Genomic DNA, 21,164 nt, shown 5'->3' with positions numbered 1-21,164 from the left:
TGTAATTACAGGGAAATCCTGATGGGAAGGAAGTTCTGGAGGGAGGTTAGCATGAAGTGCCTGAAAGGTCTTAGGAGAGCTATTTGGTTCTTTGGTCACGGTACATATAATGCGGACCCAATGCAAAAGTCTCAGGGAAACTATTTCATTGCTCAGTTTCTATGGCTGTCTGACTCATTTTTCATTATCCAATAATAAATACAGTAGTGAAAGTCACCTTTAACACTTAAAAATTGCTTGAATTTTACGGGATTGTATTGAAGTGAGTGCCAAGGTATAAAAGCCTTATGGTTGAGGTACTTTTATAACATGCTTCATAAACCCTTATAAAATAAGTGCAGTGCACTTCATCCTTTAAGATTACAGCATTATGGTTCTGAGAGATGGTGATCTGGTGCTATATTCATTAATTAAATCTGTTATTAATGTGAAATTTGGGGCAATAGCAGTGAAGTTACAAGAAGTTGAAACGGGCTAGGTCCAGACAATTTATCTCTCGTGAAAGCTCAGTGCACCTTTACTGCTTGACTGATGCCCACAGGTTATCCTTAACATTAAGGAAGTTTTTGATCCATGTAAAGTTAGGAGCCCCAAATCTGGGCTGCTCTGTTACACAAGGGGTTGTGATGGCTGCCTTTTGGGACATGGTTAGTAATTATGTGGAAGCTGTTGCCCTCTTCACAGCTGTGTTGTTTGGATTTCCAGAGAGCAGATGTCCCTCTCATCACAGCTGCTGATCACTAAGTAATGGGGTGGATTGCTTTACTTTATGTAGATAAATAGGCTTTCTCGCTAGAGCAGATTTTTATCACTGCCATCTCCCATTTTTTGCTGTTTGACTGATATGCTTGATGACTGGAAAGTAGAGGCTGGCTTCCTTTTGCCCTGATTATTGCAGGAGTCAGTGTATCTTCTGGGCAGTTAGCAGGTGTCTAGCCATTTCTGAACATCTTCTGCAGAAGTTTCTGTAAAGTTAAGGTGTGCTTTCTGAACTAGTGCAAGTCATGCAAAGACATTTTTACTTTCATGATAATTTATAGGGGTGTTATTTTTTCTGGTAAGTAGACAGTTACTTGTAATACCAGTACATTTGTGTCTCAGAGGGGCTTGGGCTTACTTAATTTAACTGAAGTTTTTTAATTGAACTCACAAGGGGTGAGAAAAGAAAAAATGTATGAGATTTTCATTGCAATGACTTGCATCTGTCCTCCATGGGGCTGGCATAGAAGGGCTCCTGGTATACAGTGTAGCTGTGTTTTAAGAGGTTAAGATTGTGTATATACTTCCAAGGGCATCCTTTAGCCTGCAGTGCAAGCAAATTGCAGTAATGATATAGAAGAGAGGAAGAATAGGAATGGAATGAGTAACCAAGTATTTGCCAAAAAATTGAGAAATTTCAGATGGTCAAACATTCAATTTAAAATGCTTCAGTAATAAGAAATTATTTTTCCAATAATAGATTTCCAAACTATTCATATTGAACATACTTGTGGTAAACTGATTCTTTGAAAGAAGGAAATTATTTTTGTATCTTTAAGCCTTTAAATGTCATTCGATTTTGGTTTTTCAGTTTCCAAAGGAGGAAAGGACAGCGTAAGTCCAAACAAAGCAAAAGTCCTCAGTTTACATTGACATTTGAGCACAAATTGTTGAAAGTTTTTTGGTTTTAGAACTCAAAGCTAATATGGACTTGGAAAGTAGGCTTAGCTCAAGAGGTCTTATGGGACCATACAGTCCTTTACACGTTTTACCCAACAAAAACAAACCAAAACCAAAAAAGCATTTTTTTTCTTTTTTAAATCAGCTTTGTTTTCTCTCATTGTTGATGTAGATGAAGTCTGACTTTAGTAAGGACCTGCAGTTGTTTTAGGAAGGACCTAAAGTGCTTCTGAGTTGAGGGTCTAGTGGGAGGTGATGAAAAAATGTAATGGTAAAGCCGGTTCACATATAAGCTGAGCACATTCGGTGTGGAAATCACTATGAAGCTGCAAACATGAAACCTCAAGTTTCTGTTTTTGGAGCAGTGATTGTGGCAGAACTACCTTTTCAATTGCAGAAGAGGACAATGCAGTGCTACAGAGCAAATTGCTATTACTTTGCTAAGGAGCTGGGTTTCTTTTGTAATTGTGGAGGCTTGGGCGGTTTGTAGGTGGATTGTTTTTTTTTCAACTGCTTTGTTTATTCCTTTTTAGAATAGTACTTTCTATAGGCGAATAAAAATGTGACTGGGACCTCTGAAAAGGACTTCTTATGAAAAGCACATTAAAGTGAAGAGGAAAATCAGAAGGCAGTACACAATGGTTTAATGCTATCTACTTGTTTCTGGGAACAAAAGACATTTATTTTGAACCTGTCTTCTTTATTCATTTACTGGATGCTTCCTGCTAATGTTAGCTCAGTAGGACTCCTGCTACAGATATTGTACCTATAAAACTTCTTCATGATGATTTAGAGAGATGCACTTTGGTAATTTACAGTGAAAATTTATGTTGATTGGTTGTGAAAATTAAAAGGATTCAGTGAAAACTAATATTAATAAAAATGTCTTTTATGTGGCACGTTTTCAGTTTTTTGTCCAGAAGTACTTTATTAAAAGATTCAGCTATGTATGAAACAGATCTTTGTTGTGCTGGGATACATAGAACAAGGGAGCAAGAGCAGTGATAAAACCTTTTGAATATGATGCTAAGGATACAAGTAATATGATGGGAGGGTGAGTGCTGTTCTTGTGCCTTGAGTGCAGAAGAGGAAGGGTAGTGGTGATATGCCAAGCAGGCCTGCTCACGTGAGGGCAGAGCTGTGAAGGGTACTGAGAGAAGAAATGAGTGCCAAGCTTTAGGGGAAGTGTCTGGCATAACTGCCTGACAGATTCAGGCTGATATAAGCTCTGGCTACCTGTAGCTTCAAGCCAGTAGAGTCTAGGCATGTTGCAGTGTTGTGACCGTGAGAAGTGTGCTAGTTCATTTACTAGTGTGGTTCAATATTCCAGATCACAGTTGTCTTTGTGCTTGGCTAGCCTGGAGCAGGGGTAGAAGAGTGTGTCACCATCTTGACTCATCCACCTGCACGTAGCCCAAGTGAAACCAATACCGAGGAAACTTTGCATTTACCCAGTGACACACCTGGAATTTTAATCAGGGTAGCAGGAACTCAGATTCTTAGCTATAAATCCTACCCTAACTTTTATTATATTAGCCCCATCAGACGGCAAACCATTTTAGTGGATTTTTGCTGTGATATGGTGTCACTTTCCTTCCTGCTGAACATCTCAGTCCATACATTGTAGTTTATGGATGTGAAAGGTGTCCCCTCTGAATCATCTGCCTTCTATGTAATTCCTCCGCTGGTCTCTGGTGTTCTGCTGAACTGGAGTTCATTCAGAACAGCCCTGTATGTATCATCATTTCCCCCAGAGCTCCTGCTTTAAACGAGCACACACCACATACCAGACAGCTCTCTTCCTCTGCGTTTATCTCCTAAGGAGTTACCTGAAGTTCAGTCTGATTTTTCAGCCTGGTTTGTTTTGTCTGGTGCTTGTTATTCATTGTCTACAGAATTTTGGAGATTGGTCTATAGACTTGAGAGAAAGAGCTATGTAGTATAAACACCTCATCTCAAATACATTTTCAAGGACTTACCCTTAACGGTAATCAATCCTGCCTTTCCTTCCCCTCTCCACTTAAACTAGAGAAAGCAGCAACTGAAAATCATATTTTATCTATATATGTGTGTATATATGAGAATGTAGCAAGGTAAAATGTAATTTCCTTTTTAATAAAGGCTGCCATTTAATTTAATATTATAGAAAATTATTAGATCTTAAAAACCTATAAATTACATTTGACAACTCTCTGGTGCTCCTTTGCTATTCCTTGTGGCAATTATAAATGGCAACACAGGGTGCTGGCAGAGATGCTCATTCTGACTGGAGTTTGTTTATTGGCTCTTAATGAAAAGCGGTTAATCTAAATCACTACTGGGGTGAATCCTTCGCCCTGGCCCCATCATGAGAAGTGGTGGTTTCAGGCCTTTGACAAATGTCCTGCTACTTCCCCTGCCAAAAGTTTTCCCCTCCCTCAATATCTTCCATCAGGAGAAAGGCATGCAATAATAATGATAAAAAGCCCAGGGTCTCCCACTCTTGCTGTGCAACAAAACTGGATCAGTCCTAGCTCATGACTGTTGGCGGCTTTTTGTTTTTCATTCTGGTTGAGCCTCTTGTTTAATTCCTTCCTACTTTGTAGGATCAGCCTTGCTTACAAGGATGGATGACAACAGGGATGTTGGCTGTGTTTCTTTCTTCATTTGAAGAATGGAAAGTGGATATCAGAACTGGTGAAGGGGGGTGGGCTACTAATGTGATGGCACTTACAACAATGTATAATAGTTGTTAGACTCTTCCAGCTTTCCCTCTAGCTTGTAATTTTCCTAGCTTGATGGTTTTATTATTTGAGCTTGCAACCACTGTTACACTTCCAGAGGAACAAATTGTCTGATTGTGAAACATCTGATGGAAACATCACCTCTTCCATCTTATCTGACCCATTTCTTGAACTGTCCACTGAAGAGCTGCAGATCATGTGTGAAAGGGCAAAGAGGATGTTTTGTGTGGGTACCACATCAGGTCTCTGCAACTGTTAGCTGTCTTGTGCTCCTTATCTGAGGACAGAACACTAACAGTGACCTTTTAATTTACAGCATTATTAGCTCAGTAACTCTCTGTGACATCAGGTGAAAAACTTTTTATTCCTGAAGTATCCTTCCTTTTAAATGTAAGATCTCTCTGGAATATCTTGTTATATTGGCAGTCTTACATCCTTTTTTCCATTCTGCAGAATCAAGCAATTTTTACTAAGCTGTTACAGTTTTATGGCACAGGCAATATGCTTTAGATGAATGGGGGTATACTTGAGGGACAAAATGTCTTTTTGAAGTTTAAGTTTCCAGTGACAGAAAAAAATATCTTGAAATACTGGGGAAACCTTTCTTGTTTGAAGCAAAACGAAACATGTCTTGAGCTGATTGGAAAGAAGAAACTTACCAAAGCTTCCTTGTTGGTGGAGGCCATCGGGATCTATTCTCAAGACTAATTCCCAGGGAGGCAGTAGCCTGCGGGGCTATTTCTCAATTCCCATGCTGTGCATCAGAGCACTTTTTCAGGAGTAATGATGTGGCTTTCTGAGGCAACAAGTGGTTGCTGCTTTATGAGGCTGGTAGGCTGTATATGTGAGGAATGTTGAAGGAGGTCTGAGCTCAAGCTGTGGATTTATACAGGTGGCTTCACCCTGGGACAACATTCAGTTCTTGTTTTAAAGGCCCTTTTCATTTCTTAATGGAAAGAATCAGAAACCATTTATCTTCTATTCACTTCCCTTTGGTGACCTCATGGAGTTAGTGAGGTGCTTAAGATTAAACAAGTGCTGAAATTTCTTGCTTGATCGAGGTCTAACATACTGAGGGTCTTACCAGTCCTTGTAACTGATTTTTGATGTCAAAATTAATGTGTTTCCTTGTGGTAGTCTTGAAGTTAGAGCTCTGTGAAGTAGAATAAGAAAAGTTATCATGGACACGTGAGCATAAGAAAACTGCAGTGGATATCAGCTAGATGATCATTCTGCAGCTAGCTGAAAAAGACAGTCCCTGAATCTGTTTTCCTGCTGAAAAGCAGTTTCTATATTTGTTTCAGCTACTGTATCAATAACCTGCTGTGTTTAGCACAGATCTAATTTATTTCCTACTGTTTGCCTTTATTTTATGGTACTGGCATTTACTTTAATGTGATGTCGTTTTCTCCAGATGTTAATAACATGGTGTTAATGTTTCCACAACATTTTTCTTGATAACATTTATGTAGAGCATGCCATCTGATAATGTGGAGTCAACGCATTTTAAAATATTGGTAATAATTTTCTAATTAAAATTAGAGGCTCAGAAGTGTTTTCCTCCCTGAACAAATTGAGGTCATACACTTTCCTGTGTTTGGGGAAAATTATGTGTTCACTGAGTGAATGAGTATCTCCTACTGTATAAATTGGGAGCATGATATATAAGATTGTGTATTAATGTTTATGCATGTGGACACAGACTATTTTCAGATGCCAGCAGCTGATCCAGGTAGGCATTCTATGTTTCCAGGGAGAGGATGCTCTCATTTGTAGTTCTGTATGCTGCCAAATAATGAGCCTTAAATCTCAGGAGTGCCTTGTGTGCTTTTGGAGACAGTATCCTGCATTTGGGAAGAGAGGTGATAGACTGGAAAGGGACCAGGAAAGCCTGGTGTGGTTGTCTGAAGTTGCTATATCCAACCAAAGTCAGCCTTGATATCAGTATAATATTCTTCATTCTTGCTGGACTTATTTATCTGGATAAAAAATGAAGAAAAAAATCACTGAATGAATCTATAAATAAATCACCAAATAAAATGGAAGTGAAACACTAAAAAACCCCCCTACTATTTGGGAAACCCTATGGGCTTTTTACACTGTTAAACAATGTTCTGAATACATCTAATAGGAATCAGTGCTGTGTAACCTCACTTTTAAATGCTGTTCAGTTTTACATTTCAATTAACACTCTTTTCCCTCCATTTTTCCATTTAGATCATGCTGCTTAGTGATCCAGAGATTGAGAGCAGCATCCTCATCAGTTCTGATGAAGGGGCTACCTACCAGAAGTACCGTCTGAACTTCTATATCCAGAGCTTGCTTTTCCATCCCAAGCAGGAGGAGTGGATCTTAGCATACAGTCTGGATCAAAAGGTGAGCAATTGATTTCATATTTCAATGATTCTAGAGAGGTGTTGAAGGGGATAGTGTCTACAACTGCACACTTCCAGAGACAGTGAAGAAATTATGGTGTGCTTTACTTCTGTCACCTTGCAGGGTTAAATTCAGTGACTCCACAGCAAGCTTGCTAAAGGGAGTGGAGTTATACAGTGATCATGATGGGTATGGAAACTTAAGTAGCGGTGACAGTATGGAAGATGGAAAGAATCTAAGATTTGACATGACATATGGAGCCAAAAATCTATTGATTTGTAGGCTTTGGTGAATGCTGAGCTGTCTTAAGGACTGAGCACTCAGGCTGAGTTGGTCCATAACAGTTGGCTGTTGTGTGTAAGGCGATGCTCTTTCTGTTTCCAAACTAAACTCAGTTATCAGTAATCAGCGAGCAGCAGCAGATGACAAACTGTGCCACGTTTTAAGTCACTTTGTAGTGCCTTCTGTTAGTGAGGCAATTCTTAAGCCTGTTACTTTGTCTTCTTTCATAGCACTCATCTGTGTTGAAAGATGCTGAGCAATGCAGGTGCAATGTGACTGGTAACATGCGACTGTAGAATATGTGCTTCAGTTCCAGAACAACAGTCCCCACTACAGCCCAAAGCTGAGACATAGGCCAGATGATCAAGTTAGAAATTTTAGAAAGCTTAAAACTTGCCAAGCTTTTATCTTTCCTCTCATTTTTGTCATCCATAGACTCAGGAAAGTAAAAACATGCTGAATAGCCACTCTTTAAGTTTTTTGCACTGTGGTGGGTTGATTCTATCTGGACAGCAGCTGCCCACCCAAGCTGCTCTATCACTCCCTCTCCTCAAACGAACAGTGGAAAACAAATACAATGAAAGGCTGGTGGGTCAAGATAAGGACAGGGAGATCACTCAGCAAAATGGCTGAGTTTTTTTGTCATGGCAAAACAGACTCAAATTGGGGAAATCAGCTTAATTTATTACCAGACAAATCAGAGGGGGGTAATGAGAAATAGAAAACAAAATTGCCTTCCCTCCACACCTCCCTTCTTACCCAGGTTCAACTTCACTCCTTAGTTCTCTACCTCCTCTCCCTGAATGAGGTAGGGTAACGGGGAATGTGTATTGTGGTCAGTTCATCACATATTGCTTCTGCCACTACTTCCTCCTCACGGAGAGGACTCCTCACACTCTTGCCCTGCTCCAGCATAGGGTCCTCCATGAATTTCTTCAATGTGAGCCCTTCCCACAGGCTGCAGTTCTTCATGAACTGCTCCAGCTTGGGTCCCTTCCATGGGATGCAACCCTTCAGGAACAGACTGCTCCAGGGTGGGTCCTCTGTGGGGTCACAGCTCCTGCCAGCAAACCTGCTCAAACATGGGCTCCTCTCTCTATGGGGCCACAGGTCCTGCCAGAAGCCTGCTCCAGCGCAGGCTTCCTAAGGGGTCACATCCTGCTTTGGGCATCTTCTGCTCCAGCATGGGGTCCTCCATTGGTTGCAGATGGATATCTGTTCCACTGTGGACCTCCATGGGCTGCCGGGGCACAGCCTGACTCACAATGGGCTGCACCACGGGCTGCAGGGGAATCTCTGCTCTGGCACCTGGAGGACCTCCTTCCCCATCTTTCTTACTGATATTGAGATCTGCAGAGCTGTTGCTGTCACATATTCTCACTCTTTTCTCCATCTGCATTTGCACAGTTTTGCTTCACTCGCCCCACCACCTTCTTAAATACGTTATCCCAGAGGCACTACTGCTGCTGCTGTGCTCAGCCTTGTCCAGTGGTGAGTCTGTCTTGGAACTGGCATTGTCTCTGTGGACATCGGGGAAGCTTCTAGCAGCTTCTCACAGAAGCCACCCCTGTTGCCCTAGTTGTTACCCAAACCCTTGCCCTGCAAACCCAATACATGCATTAATCTGTCAAATGTGTGTGTTTTGTGGGTGGGGCTTTCAGTTCCTACAGTGACTCTTGAAGTTTTCTAAACTAGTCAATCTCACATCCCAGCTATAAGGACAATACACATAAAATATTGTGCCTCTTGTATTTAACAGAATTTCCTTTGAAAGGCTAGTGAAAGTCTTTACCCAAGTAGTTACTGAGAGTATAATCAAATCATCTCCTACTGCTATAATTCCCAATGCAACCTTTCCATCTATTTGTTAACAGAATGCTATGGCAGGCATCAGGTAGTTTGCTGTTAAGCTGCTGATGATGCTTGAGTGACATTTGCAAGCACAAACCTATTGAAAATATACTGCTCTCATAGTATCAAATCCTTACTGTATGAAGGAGTTAGTCAAATGTTAAATAGCTTTGTGCGCTCAGATGTACAGTGTAACAGCCTTGAAGTAGGCTGGAAAGACCAATTTATTCATTTGATGACATGGAATGGTTTGATGCTATTTTTAAACTGGAGGTAAAGATTTTAAATGGTACTGGTATTTGTAAAAAGACAGCCCTGAAAGAAACAGACATCTGATGAAGTGCTCATGGATGTGAGAAGCCAAAAACGGCATGCTGAGTATGCATTTGTAAAGAGATAGAGCTGTAGTGATTGCAGGGCATCTGCTTTTGTGCTGAAACGCTATACTTGTGTTTCCAGTGATTTGTAGTCTTTTTATGACATGTTAGCCACTGAAAGGAAAAATCAAAATACAAAATCTGTGCACACACTTGACTGTGAGGTTGTAGTTATGCTCCCTTGGTCCAGGACAGCAGTAACGTTTCGGGAGCATTTTTGCTTCCGCTTCTTCAAACTAGTGCACCTGTGTGCCCACCTCAACTGTTCTCTTTTGGTTAGAAAAGAGCCAACAAAAATAAACTGATTAGAAACACTTTGAGGATTCTTGCGTTTTATCCCAGGAACTGAAAATTTGTCCACAGTGTAAAAGCAAAGATGAGGTGCTCTGCAGCTTGTTGGCCAAATAGAAGTGGAGAAATGCGAAGTTCAGGCTTTGGTTTTATGTCTGCCTTTGCATTCAGGGCCACCTATGCTGCTTTTCTTCAGTGTTCAGAAAGAGAGCCTCAAGTGCTGGCTGCAAGTTGGTCCTTGAGAACCATGGAGGCAGCGCTTTTCCCAGTTGAAGTGTTTCCTTGGCAGAACCCAGGTATATAGATTGTGCTCAATGACATCTTGGCTTAGAGCTGTAAAAGAATTGTCACTCTGGCTCAGGATCATGCAGCTTCACTGCAGTTACAGTTGACACTGAGATAATGGGCAGTGCTGTTACAGTGCAAAGACAATGCTATGGGCTGTGACAGAGGTGCTATGTGTAGTCCCCAGATGAAGTCTTTTAAGAGACCAGTGTAATACATTCCTGTTTGTCTGGAAACAGGAGTACTGCTACAGCTGAGTAGGAATCAGCCGTCAGCCATGACCTTCTGTTAGATGGGGATTAGGCCAATGACAAGAAGGAAATATCTTTTAGGCTAAAAATCCTAAATCCTTAAGTGGCTTTGATTGTTGTGGTTGTTCTCCTCTCTTTTCCTCTAGAAGCCAGATCTGGATCTCACGCCTTCCCACATTGCTATGCCATGCCCTGTCTCCTCGCTGTGATCATGGGATCGTGCCATGATCCTTTGCTCTCTCTCTGCTGCTGCTCAGAAGACAGAAATCAAGTGCTCTTAAAATAAGTGGCTAGAGAGGCTGCAGTAGTGCTCTGCAGTTGTGAAAAGGGTATCCAAAGAGGTGCCATGCTGTTGTCAGCTGCTAATTCTCCAACTGCATCCTAGTTCTGCTGGTACTCCACTTTGGTTTTGTGCCTATTTTCCTGTGAAGTCACATGGCACAAAATAGGTGGTGTTGGATCAAGTAGTGCTTGCTTTCTCACTTCATGTATCCAGGTTTTTGGGATACAACTGCTCCAAACCCGGTTGGATTTAATGCATGAAAGGACGACAAAATAGAAAGCTCATCATTAGTCTGTAACCTGTAGGTAATGTTAATCCACAGATACTGTGACAAGGAAGGTGCTGATGAAAGTCATGTTGTATGTTTGCTGTATATTCAGTGATGCAGCCACTTCTACAGTGGAAGACCACAATCTTCCACCTCTCTAAGCTTTAAAAGTGTATTAGACCTTTAAAGTCTGTTTGTACTGACTACTTCAGAGGCTGATTTAAAAATGTAAATAACTCTGAAAACAAATTCAGCGCATAGAGTTTGACCCCCAGGAGTAGGAACTGTTAAGGGCAGATATAACTCATCCTCTCATAACTGTGAATGTATAAAAAAGTTTTCAAATTTAATTTCATCTCTTACATTGAAAAATAGCTTTCAGATTAGTATTTATTTTATTAATTGTCTTTCAGCTAAAAATAATAACGTGGTATTGTAAGGAAGTTGTGGTCAACTTGGAAATAATGATGAATCTGAAAATCCTTTTTGCTTAGTATGTTTTTCCATACAGTAAAATGAAATATCAGCAGCTAGTGCCTTACAAATAATTGATTTGTTCACTGCCTAGATCAAAATTGAAATTGTTTTGTGTATAAAGCTAGAAAACAATATTAAAGATTTTGTGTGAAATAAAAATAGTCAAGTGTTTTGGATCTTCCTGCTAGAAAGTTTTCCTCTGAGGTCTTCTGACCTACAGTTCCATGACTGGCATTCAAGCCTTTTTTTTTTTTTTAATTATTACCTTAAGAATCTCCAGTTTTTAGCTAACTTCTACACATTTGACAACAGTATTAGCAATTTATCCAGTTGATTAATAAAACAACCAACTGACTAAAAAAACCAACACATTTTGAATTCTGTCACAGGATTAATGTCCCTTCCAAGTTGGTGGTTTAGAAGGTGTATTCACTATTTTAAGACAGTAGTGAACAAGTAGAATAATGTAGAACTATGAAACCCTTGTGGAACCGCAGTCTTTATTTGTCCCCTGCAGTTTGACAATGGCCAAGGGATAACTGATTTCAGAATATGGTATCCCGGTTATTTTTTTACCCAGCTAATAGTAACTTGCAATCTTTTATCTTGCTTTGAAGAATGCTATGAGACCTCAGACTGACTGTATGTATCTGTGATATGAAAGGCTTGTCATCTCTTTTCTGAGCAGTAATAGTCTATTGTGAATTTCTCAGCCAGTCATTGTTACACCATTATCGTGTAATTTTTGTTTATGCTTCCATCTTCTCCTGCTGGCTCTCTCTTACTCTTAGCCTTGATGTTCAGGCATTGCATGATGCTCTGCAAATAGACTTACTTGTTCACACTGTTTTTCCTACAGCTTTGTTCAACAATCCCACTCCATTAGTTTATTCCTTTCATGGACCTGTTTTTATACCTACCTGTGGACTTCTGCTGCCACAGTCTCCTGTGATTCTAGTTTAAAGTTTGAGACTCACAGCAGTCTTATGTCCAAAAATAATGTTTTTCTTTAAGATAAGGAGCCCATCTCTTCCCAACAGAACTTCTGTCCCTGCCCATGGCAGGGGTGTTGGAACTGGATGATCTTAAGGTCCTTTCCAACCCTAACTATTCTATGATTCTATAACTTCATAGCTGAGAAAGCCAGTCTTTCTGACAAATTATCTTTTCCATAGAATCATAGAATAGTTAGGGTTGGAAAGGACCTTAAGATCATCCAGTTCCAACACCTCTGCCATCGGCAGGGACACCTCTCACTAAACCTTGTCACACAAGGCTCTGTCCAACCCAGTCTTGAACATCGCCAGAGATGGAGCATTCACAGCTTCCTTGGACAACCCATTCCAGTGCCTCACCACCCTTACAGTAAAAAACTTCTTCTTTATATCTAATATAAACTTCTCCTGTTTCACTTTTAACCCGTTACCCGTTGTCCTGTCATTACAGTCCCATCAACTGAAGTAATTGAATACAGCACTGGTTCAGTCCCCAAATCTTTTATTAACACTTCCACATGAGATTTGTCCGTGTTTTTCCTTCTTGAGGCTATTCCTTCAGGAGCAACACAGGAGGTTGAGTAAGGGGGATAGAGCTCAGCAGGCTTTCTGAAAGATGTTTTCTTGTGTGGCTATTGGTAACTTCATTCATTTAAGCACAAATTGGAGCCACCACCATTTGTTTTCTCTTTGGAGTATCCAAAGAGTTACTGAGGGATACTTCCTCAATATGAGTTGATACAACATGTCATTACTGTTCTTAATTTTTGTAGCCAATTATGACCCTACTGTGCTTTGCTAGCTCTCTTGTACTATCAAATTAATGCAGCGTGGCTGAGCCAAGAAATCAGTCTGTGTGATAACGAATGTATAGCAAATTCATATCCTAATGACTTCTCACAACATACAAAGCATAGATAGGACAATTTTTTGCGGGGTATGGGTCGTTGTAGTACTCCCTGCTGAGCAGCCATGTGGCATTGTGCAGTTATCAGACCCTGGGAGATTAATTGCATCCTGTGAGTTGAAAATCTTGGATCTTTTCCTGGTAGCTTTGTGTGTATCTACTGTATTGATAAAATAGAGCAATTTGATGTGTGCACATGTTGGTTCTGTTAATGGTCCTATGTGGCCTTTGACAGAAGGTGGATGGTATGTAAATGTTATAGCCAGTTTTGCTGCAAGTCAGGCCTGGGTCTCACTAGTATTGTCCATATTGGCACTTGGATATATGAACTAATACAAACGAAACTGGGTCTTCATCCTCCATTTTTCACAAGTTTTTGTGGAAAATATATAGGAAGCCTTTTTAAATGACCCATGTGTCAAAGTGTGATGGGAATGGGAGCATACGAAAAAGGTGTAATATTCTCTTTTGGAGAGTATTGGGAACTGCTTTACAGAGTGCTATGAAAGTTCAGGGTCTACCAGCATACACATGAGGTATATTTTTCGCTGCTGCCATTCATAGTGGATTAAGATCTTGAATTGGTCTTGCATTTCTGATACTAATATTTCAAGTGCATGATCATTTATATAATTCATCCAAGAAACCAACTTATTCTTAATAAGCTCAACTTTCCATGCCCCATTCCTCTGGTGAATGGGAGTCAGTCTGGAAGTGGGAATGGAGGGGAGTTTGCAGCTCCTTGGAAGTTCTCTCAGTATGACATTGAAACTTCCTTCAGAGAAACAAGCACAACTCTCTCATGTGAATATTTGGCTGAAGGATAATAAAAAAAAAAAAAAAAAAAAGAAAAAAAGAGAAATAGGGAAGGAAATATTTAAAATATTTCCAATCACTATTTTTAAGAGAAAAACTAAAAATATGAAGAGATGCAGTTTCACCCATTAATTACAGGCGAAACCGTGGTTGGGAACCTGCTGGGAATAGGTGAGAGACAGCAATTCAATAACACACCCATTTAAATTCCCCAGCTACACCATTACAAATTTGAGAACATTGGGTAAACAAGAAGTTTGGCAGTCAGTGGCTTCTCCCTCCGCAGAGCTTAATCTTCAGCAGGAAGTGAACAAGAGAAAGTGGGTGTCTTAATGTCTCTTTGAATGAGACAGTAAATAAAATGTGCAGGATAACAGTGTGCTGTATTACCAAGTTGTACCTGGACGACAGTATCAGGTCTGACTGGGGAGATTCCTTCAGTGTTGGAGATGTGGTTGGGTAGGGTGCTGCCAAAGAAATCCAGTGGGACTTGCTGAAAGGAGGACAAGGCTAGGTTCATGTTCTTCTTAAAATGTAGGTACCTTGTCACTCATCCATCTAGGGCACTGTATGGCAGTGATCCATCTTTGTCTGGAATACTTTGTGATGAGCTGGTTTCATAGACTTATAGAACAGCCAGGGTTGGAAGTGATCACAAAAGATCATCTGGTCCACCTTTTGTGGGAAAGGGAGCCTAGCAGCCTGTGCAGTCATGTCTTGAAAGCCTCCAGTAAGGGAACTCCAGTACATCCCTGCAGGAGAGGTTCCAGTGGTTGATCTCAGTGTAAAAAATGTCTTTATTATGATGAAACCTCTTACAATGAAACCTTTCTTAGATGCAATCTGTCCTGTTGCAACTTGTACCCGTTGCCTCTTGTCCTGTCCATGTGGTTCCTTGTGAGGAGTCGTTACATAAAATAAATCCAGACCTTTATATATACACACAGGGAGAAAAAGAACTCATCATCTCTTCCTTTCCTGTCCCGGTAGGTCACTGAGCTGGGCCATTAAGAGACCCCTCAGTGCCCTGAAGGACCCTTGGTCCTTGTGTCTCAAGGGGAGCCACTGCTGTGGGGTTTCAGGCTTAGCTCCTCCACCTGTTCTGCTCAACTTCTTTAGCACACACTAGGGAATTGTATTCCCCTTCATTCCCAGCAAGTGCCTCATCCCCAGTCTCAGATATTTCTGTGCTTCTTATGAAAACCTAGGCACTTGGAGACTTCAAGGTTGTGTTCAGGTGAGGATATTGGACTTTGAGTTGGAACTCCTAATGTTGGATAATGTAATTCTAAGATAGCAGCTGCATACTGCAATCGTGCTGAAATTAAACAGTGTGCGCTGCTGCATGTCCAAAGTGAGATATGACTCCAGTCCAGGCCTCTAGGTTTTCTTCCCTTAGGAACTGAGGTAAGGAGGTGATAAGGAGAGATGGCTGGCTAACATCTCATTTTGATATAAATCAGCAGACATCCAGAGCTGTCACTTAGTCCTCAGCAGCAGTCCTGGTCCTGGAATTTAGATGTAACTGTAGTTTTCAGAAGTGTGAACAATCTCTCCTTTTGTCAGCAGCAGCCTGAGACTGCACCTCTTGGGAAAACTCAGCTGTTCTTAGGAAGATGTGAACATTGCATTTAACAAGGAAAATAAGCAGATTCTGTGTGAATCCTCATGGTAGAATCGCCATTTTGTTGTATGATGTAAGAGAACACACTGGGGCTGATTGCTCATCATGGCTCATTGATATCTGAACTATGACTATGGTTCCACTCCTATGGATACAATACTCAGCTTTCAAATTTTTCTTATGCCAGTCACTTGACATTTGAGCACCCTGCAGTGTGAAGCTGGAGGCACAACTACTTCATTCTTTTCTTCACCTAAAGGGAGAAGAAATAGAGGAAGCTGACATAGTAACAATTACTCTTACAAGCCCATCATGCTGATGAATGAAATAAAGTGAGTATGTTACCCAGCTGTAAAGGAACACTTAGTGTTTTGCGTTTAATACAAGCCATATTACAGTAACTGCTCATAGAAATCCTTACCATACTGGCTGGTCCATTGTATCACACATTCATACTAAAAAACGATCCCTGCCCCAGAGAACTTAAACATGAAGCTGACAGACAAAGCCTTGTCCCTGGAGTATCCATAGTGTGAATACACAGGTCATTAAAGTGTTTCATTGCCTAACTACCACTGAGGACTAGAACAAAGTCAGAAACTGAACCCAGATAGAGTCCTGTTCCCATGACTTAACCACAAATAAGCCTTTCATCTCTCTGCCTTTTGAATGCTCTTCTGAGAACATCAGGTTCTACAAACATATCATGTGTCTGTCACTGGACAAGCCACCTGCCAGCAGCTCTCTCAGGCAGGCAGGGCTCTATCAAACAGATAACTGAAATGTTAGTTAAGTTAAAAAAAAACAAAACAAAACCCACAAGCAAAAAAGAAACCAAAAACCCTACCAAACCCTTGAGATTGGGAATATTTAAGGGTTATTTACAGAAGTCTCTTCTTCAATATGGTAATGAACTGAAGAATCGAAATCACTTAACTTCATTTACAAATCATGAATATGTATCAGTGCCTTTAAATGAAAGGAGGACTGAAACAGATATAGTGTTTGTTCAATTCATTAAGAGGAAGACAATTTATCAGGAGGTTTTTTTTTCCACTCTTAAACTAAAGCTATATGCAGATGTAGGGAAATCAAGACCTTGCACTAATTCTGCTGCATGATGAATATTTTTATAATCCTAATTAGAACCAGTCATTTAGTTCAGCAATTTCCCCCAATCTAGCCAATTTGAAATTAAAATAGATGCCTTGATTACAAAACTCATTAGCAAAGAAGCACTCTTTTCGCTAACCAGTTCATTTGGAATGCACAAACTGAATGAAGTGGAGTACTTGTGTTGTCAATTGCCGTAAGTGAAGTGAGCCTTAATTGTTAGCATTGTGAAGTATTTGTATTGCTGCATGTTTCATTGCAGTATAATATATCATTCATTAAGTGTAACAAAAGCAGTTTTAAAATGATTTAATTAAGTGGTGTTGGTGCAGCAGGTAATTTTTATAAAGTCAAATGTCACAATTGTTTGCATTTGAAGTATGGATGGGCATTACTGTAGGGAAGAAGATGTGTGACTCTGCATTTATCATTCTGATTATGGTAAGTCTGGCAGTTTTAATAGGAGATGAGAAATTAAATTATGTAACCCTGGCTCTATGAATTTTGTCCTAGCAAAATAGTGAACTTTGGGCTTGTGTTGATATGTAGTAGCAAAAAGAAAGTAACTGCTCATGAAACTTGATTTAGGTAGAACAGACTTTCCTATTACTTTTTATTTATGTTATAGATACTTCATGAACAGGTTTTATGTTGAAAAGGAAAATACAGAGATAAATGGAGCGAGACACATTTGATGTTTAAATATGCTCTTCTCCTGAAGCAACCTATTTTATTGTGTAACAAAGCAGGGTTCCTGTGGTTTATTCCTTGGCCATGCTAAATCATGGCTGTGTATTGATTTTATCTTGAGCCTAAACGGGGTGAGAGGTGGTTATAAATATACCAGATGCGAATAATGTGAAGGAATGAAGGAGGTTGAAGAATAAGAACACTTGGGGCATGATTTATTTTGCTTGACTGTAAAGATCTAAAATGTAGCAATGTGTACCTACACTGGGTGCCACGGCTGCACAGAGTAGCTGGTGGTGATCTACTGAATGGCGTTGATTGATCTCTGGAAGCAAATGTAGGTGACTGTTTTAGGATGAGGTAAATTGTGCCTTAGACTCATTTGTATTGACTAGGCCTCCACTGCCTGTCAAGGAAGTAATCTCCTTTGCTGAGATGTAAGTATTTCTTATATTACCTGGGATTAGGGGACTTGAAACTAGCCTTGTTGTCTTGATGTGTGCAAAATGGATTATGTGGGGTATGATTCAAATATGATCAAAACAACAAAAAGCGTTAAGTTCCTAGTTCCTGCTATCCTGCCTGCAGGTGATAATGACCCCTGCCTTGGAGGAGAGAACAAGTATGATGTGCAAGCGAAGATGGAATTCCCAATGTTTTGTCTATCTTTATCAGAATTCATTTGCGTAGATGTGAGTTACCTACCAGGCTGCTTCAATGAAATGAGATGAATTCAGAGGGTTTCATTGGCCTTTTTTTTCCTTTTCTTTCTCTCTATCTTTTTCCCTTTTTCTTTGCCTTCCGTATTGCTTTTCAAAGCTCTGTCTCAGTATTTCCCTGGATTAATTTTGCCCATAATATCACAGCTAAAGTAACAGAGAGGAGCCTGTGAAAATTAACATAAACATGTGTGAATTGTAATGAAATTTTAATTTTAAATAGCACTACTTTTAAAATGTAGAACCTAATGGAAAAAAAGGCAACCCTGACCTCAGAGTGGCCAGTTGGTTTAGCTGGGCCTAATATTAAGATTGCGCATGAATGTTTTTGTTGATTAAGGCCTATTGTAAGTGTGGAAGCTTTTACACATTAGGGTTTGAAGTGGTTTTAAAGACAGGCTTTCACTATTGAAAAGTGCCTGCAATGACATACAAGTCATATATGGGCTTTTAGTGTTGGGATTTTAGGTAATTACACTCTCTTGAGTTTTTCTGGTCTCTTGACTTTCTTTAATGCTTCAGGATGTTAAAGCTGTAGCTGGGGAAGATGGATCTGCCAGCACCTGAAATTATGACTGTGGGCATGTAAATTTCAATACAGAGGGACACTATTTAATTCCCTTGGATCAAGAGTGCTTTCTAGAAGATGTTGATTAAGAAGCTGTTACGTTTTGTTAACCAAGAAAAGTCATGCTTTATCCAGAAGGATTTGGGACCCAGCAGCTTCCATTAATGTCAGTGATTCAGGCAGCTGAGAACTGTTGGAAGTCTGCCTGACACGGACTGTTTTTTCTGTCTGGCTAATGGTGGCATTAATTAGTATTTGCACATTGCCTTGACAATACAAGACCTCACTGTTTGGAAGTATTACACACTAGGATGGCAGTGGGCTATTTGAGACAACACTTTCATCTTTAATGTCCTCAAAGACAGATGACTAGGATGGGATAGACCGGTGTCCTTGAGGCAGCCAACTGGATTGATGATGCCGAGAGGTCAAGGTGCAGTCCTCCCTTCTATGCAAGCACCTGCACATACCTCTTTGTTACTTCATCAGGAACCAAGAACAGGGACAGTCTGTGAGGGTGCTTCCTGAGGAGTGCATTTCCATGTGTCAGACTGGGAGCTCACAGTCAGGAGCAGCAATAGCAAACCTGGAGGCAGCAGGCTGTCCCTTGCTCTCAGTTCTGCCCCTAAATCAGGGTGTTTCAGCTTCCTGTTAGCAGCTGCTGAACCTCTGGCATATTTGTATAAACTGAAAAAAAATGCTAGTACTTGGGAAGGGGGCCACAAGAATCACCCAGGAATGGGAGGTTTTAGGAAGTGCACAGTCCTGATTCTGACACAGTCTTGGTTGTGGTTGACAATGACAAGGACCAAAGCCTTTGCTGCTGTTTTACTGCTAGCTGCTCTTGTAGTTATGCTTTCCATTGCAATTGAGGATGTGCAGCCAGCCAGGTTATCATATCCTATGAGCTGGCCCTAGACCACACAGAGCATCTATGACTTGATTTCACTGAGGGTCTTCTCCTATGATGGCAATATCTGCATGGTGCTTTCTGCTGGGCATGTCATATCCATTTAACACGACACCGTTGTTATATCTTATCAAAATCTTTTTATACAGCTGAGAGATGTGTATCTGAGGACCAAAGAAATGCCAGAAAAGGAGCAGGCAGGAGCTGATACTTACTCTCCACCACTCTTCTGTGAAGCATAACTAGATTTTGCAAATCCCAGGATGCTCTGGTGATTTTTGCACCATCAGTTCTTAGTAGGTACACTTGTGCCGTGACCAGGAGGAACCATCTGTTTTATCTAGCAGTTCCAGTGTTACCACAGTCATGTTCTGGTCATGTTGCCTACCACTGTCATGCAAGGGGTATTTAATTGCTCAGAAATCACAACTTCATGGTTGTCAACACAGTGGCAGAGTAAATTAGGCAGTAAGAAGGGCTGAAGGGAAATTGCAGCACAGGAAGATAGAGTGAGGTCTGCAAGGTTAGCCAGAAAGCCAGTGACAGAGCTGCAACGTTATCCCGAATTCCAAAATCATGTCTGTTTTCCTTTCCACTGGCTCAGGTGGCCCTATAGAAATGTCACTATTTTTGCAACCTAATTTCTCCACAGGTTTCTGGCTGTAGCAGAATTTTCAGTGGGGTTGGGGTTGGGGCCCCATGTAGGAAAGTTCACATCAGCAAGTGCTGTAGTTGTAAATGTGCCACAGGGCAGAGAGAGCCCTTCTTTCATATCGTGGCACAGCAGTATACTAAAAACCTTATGCATTTAATTTCAAATAATCTAGTGGCTATTCTGTGAAACAGATGTCTATAATACTGGAAGCTGGTATGGGGCCCTAGTTTTGTCTCACATTTCCCCTTGCAAATAGGTTTCCCTCTCCCCTCTCCCATCCCCTTTTTGAATCACTACAAACCATCCCTGCCTCCAGTGCTTGGTTTCAGCAGGGAAATGGATCATGTTCTCATCTAACAGCACACCTGAGCTGGTTAACAAAAGATGTGTGCGGTCACATGTGTAGCAGCTGAAATCCAGTATGAGTCCATTGATTTTAGCAGGGAAATACTGGTTTACATCGCTGGAGGATCTGGCCTGAAAACACGTATGGTATTCTGTTCTCACAGAAAACAAGATGTTGTTTACTTCTTCCAGTGTACAGGTTTTTTTTTCCCCAAAGTCTACCTGCTGAGTGATGCGGAGTCTCTGGGCTCCTCTGCCTTTGTGCAAGTTATTGCTCGTGTTAAGGCAACTATTTGTTTCCATTGTTCAACTTTGACATATGAGAATTAACTCTTTTCTCCCCCCTTTTTTTTTGTTCTTCTGATAAAAACTGCATGTGATCAATATTATTCTGGGGAATAAGGGTGCCAAAAGAAAAGCTGAAGATCCTTTGTCCCCACAGTAGACATGGATGATTCAAATATCCATCCGCTCAATTGTAACTCAGCGTGTTTCAGCTTTTCATGCTCATTGCCTTAGTGGTGAAAAAGGAGACCAGTGCCTGTATTTCTGCTCTAGCACCTCAAAACTAGAAATCCCAAGCTTTCAGCAGTCACAAATTGGTCCCTCGAAAGTCATGAGTTTGGCAGAAAAAACGTCAGGAAAGTGTTTGATTAATTTCAGTTGTCCTCTCTTAAATCTTACTTGATGCTTCTTTAA

The 21,164-nt window shown here is 40.6% G+C and overlaps 1 protein-coding gene across 1 annotated transcript in view; it reads left to right on the top strand.

Moving 5' to 3' along the window:
* Positions 1-21,164, top strand: part of SORCS3 (sortilin related VPS10 domain containing receptor 3) — a gene marked incomplete at its 3' end in the record, with an annotated part of 305,158 nt that overhangs the window by 160,001 nt on the left and 123,993 nt on the right. The window contains exon 4 of the mRNA XM_080620247.1: positions 6,600-6,758. Within this exon, the coding sequence (XP_080476373.1) occupies positions 6,600-6,758 (159 nt within the window). The remainder of the gene's footprint in view (positions 1-6,599; positions 6,759-21,164) is intronic.

This window comes from Psittacula echo (assembly GCF_963264785.1).
Source record: "Psittacula echo genome assembly, chromosome: 6".
In the NCBI taxonomy this organism is placed as follows: Eukaryota; Metazoa; Chordata; class Aves; order Psittaciformes; family Psittacidae; genus Psittacula; species Psittacula echo.
Note: the sequence above shows the minus strand (reverse complement) of the source record. Positions and strands in the feature narration are given on the sequence as shown.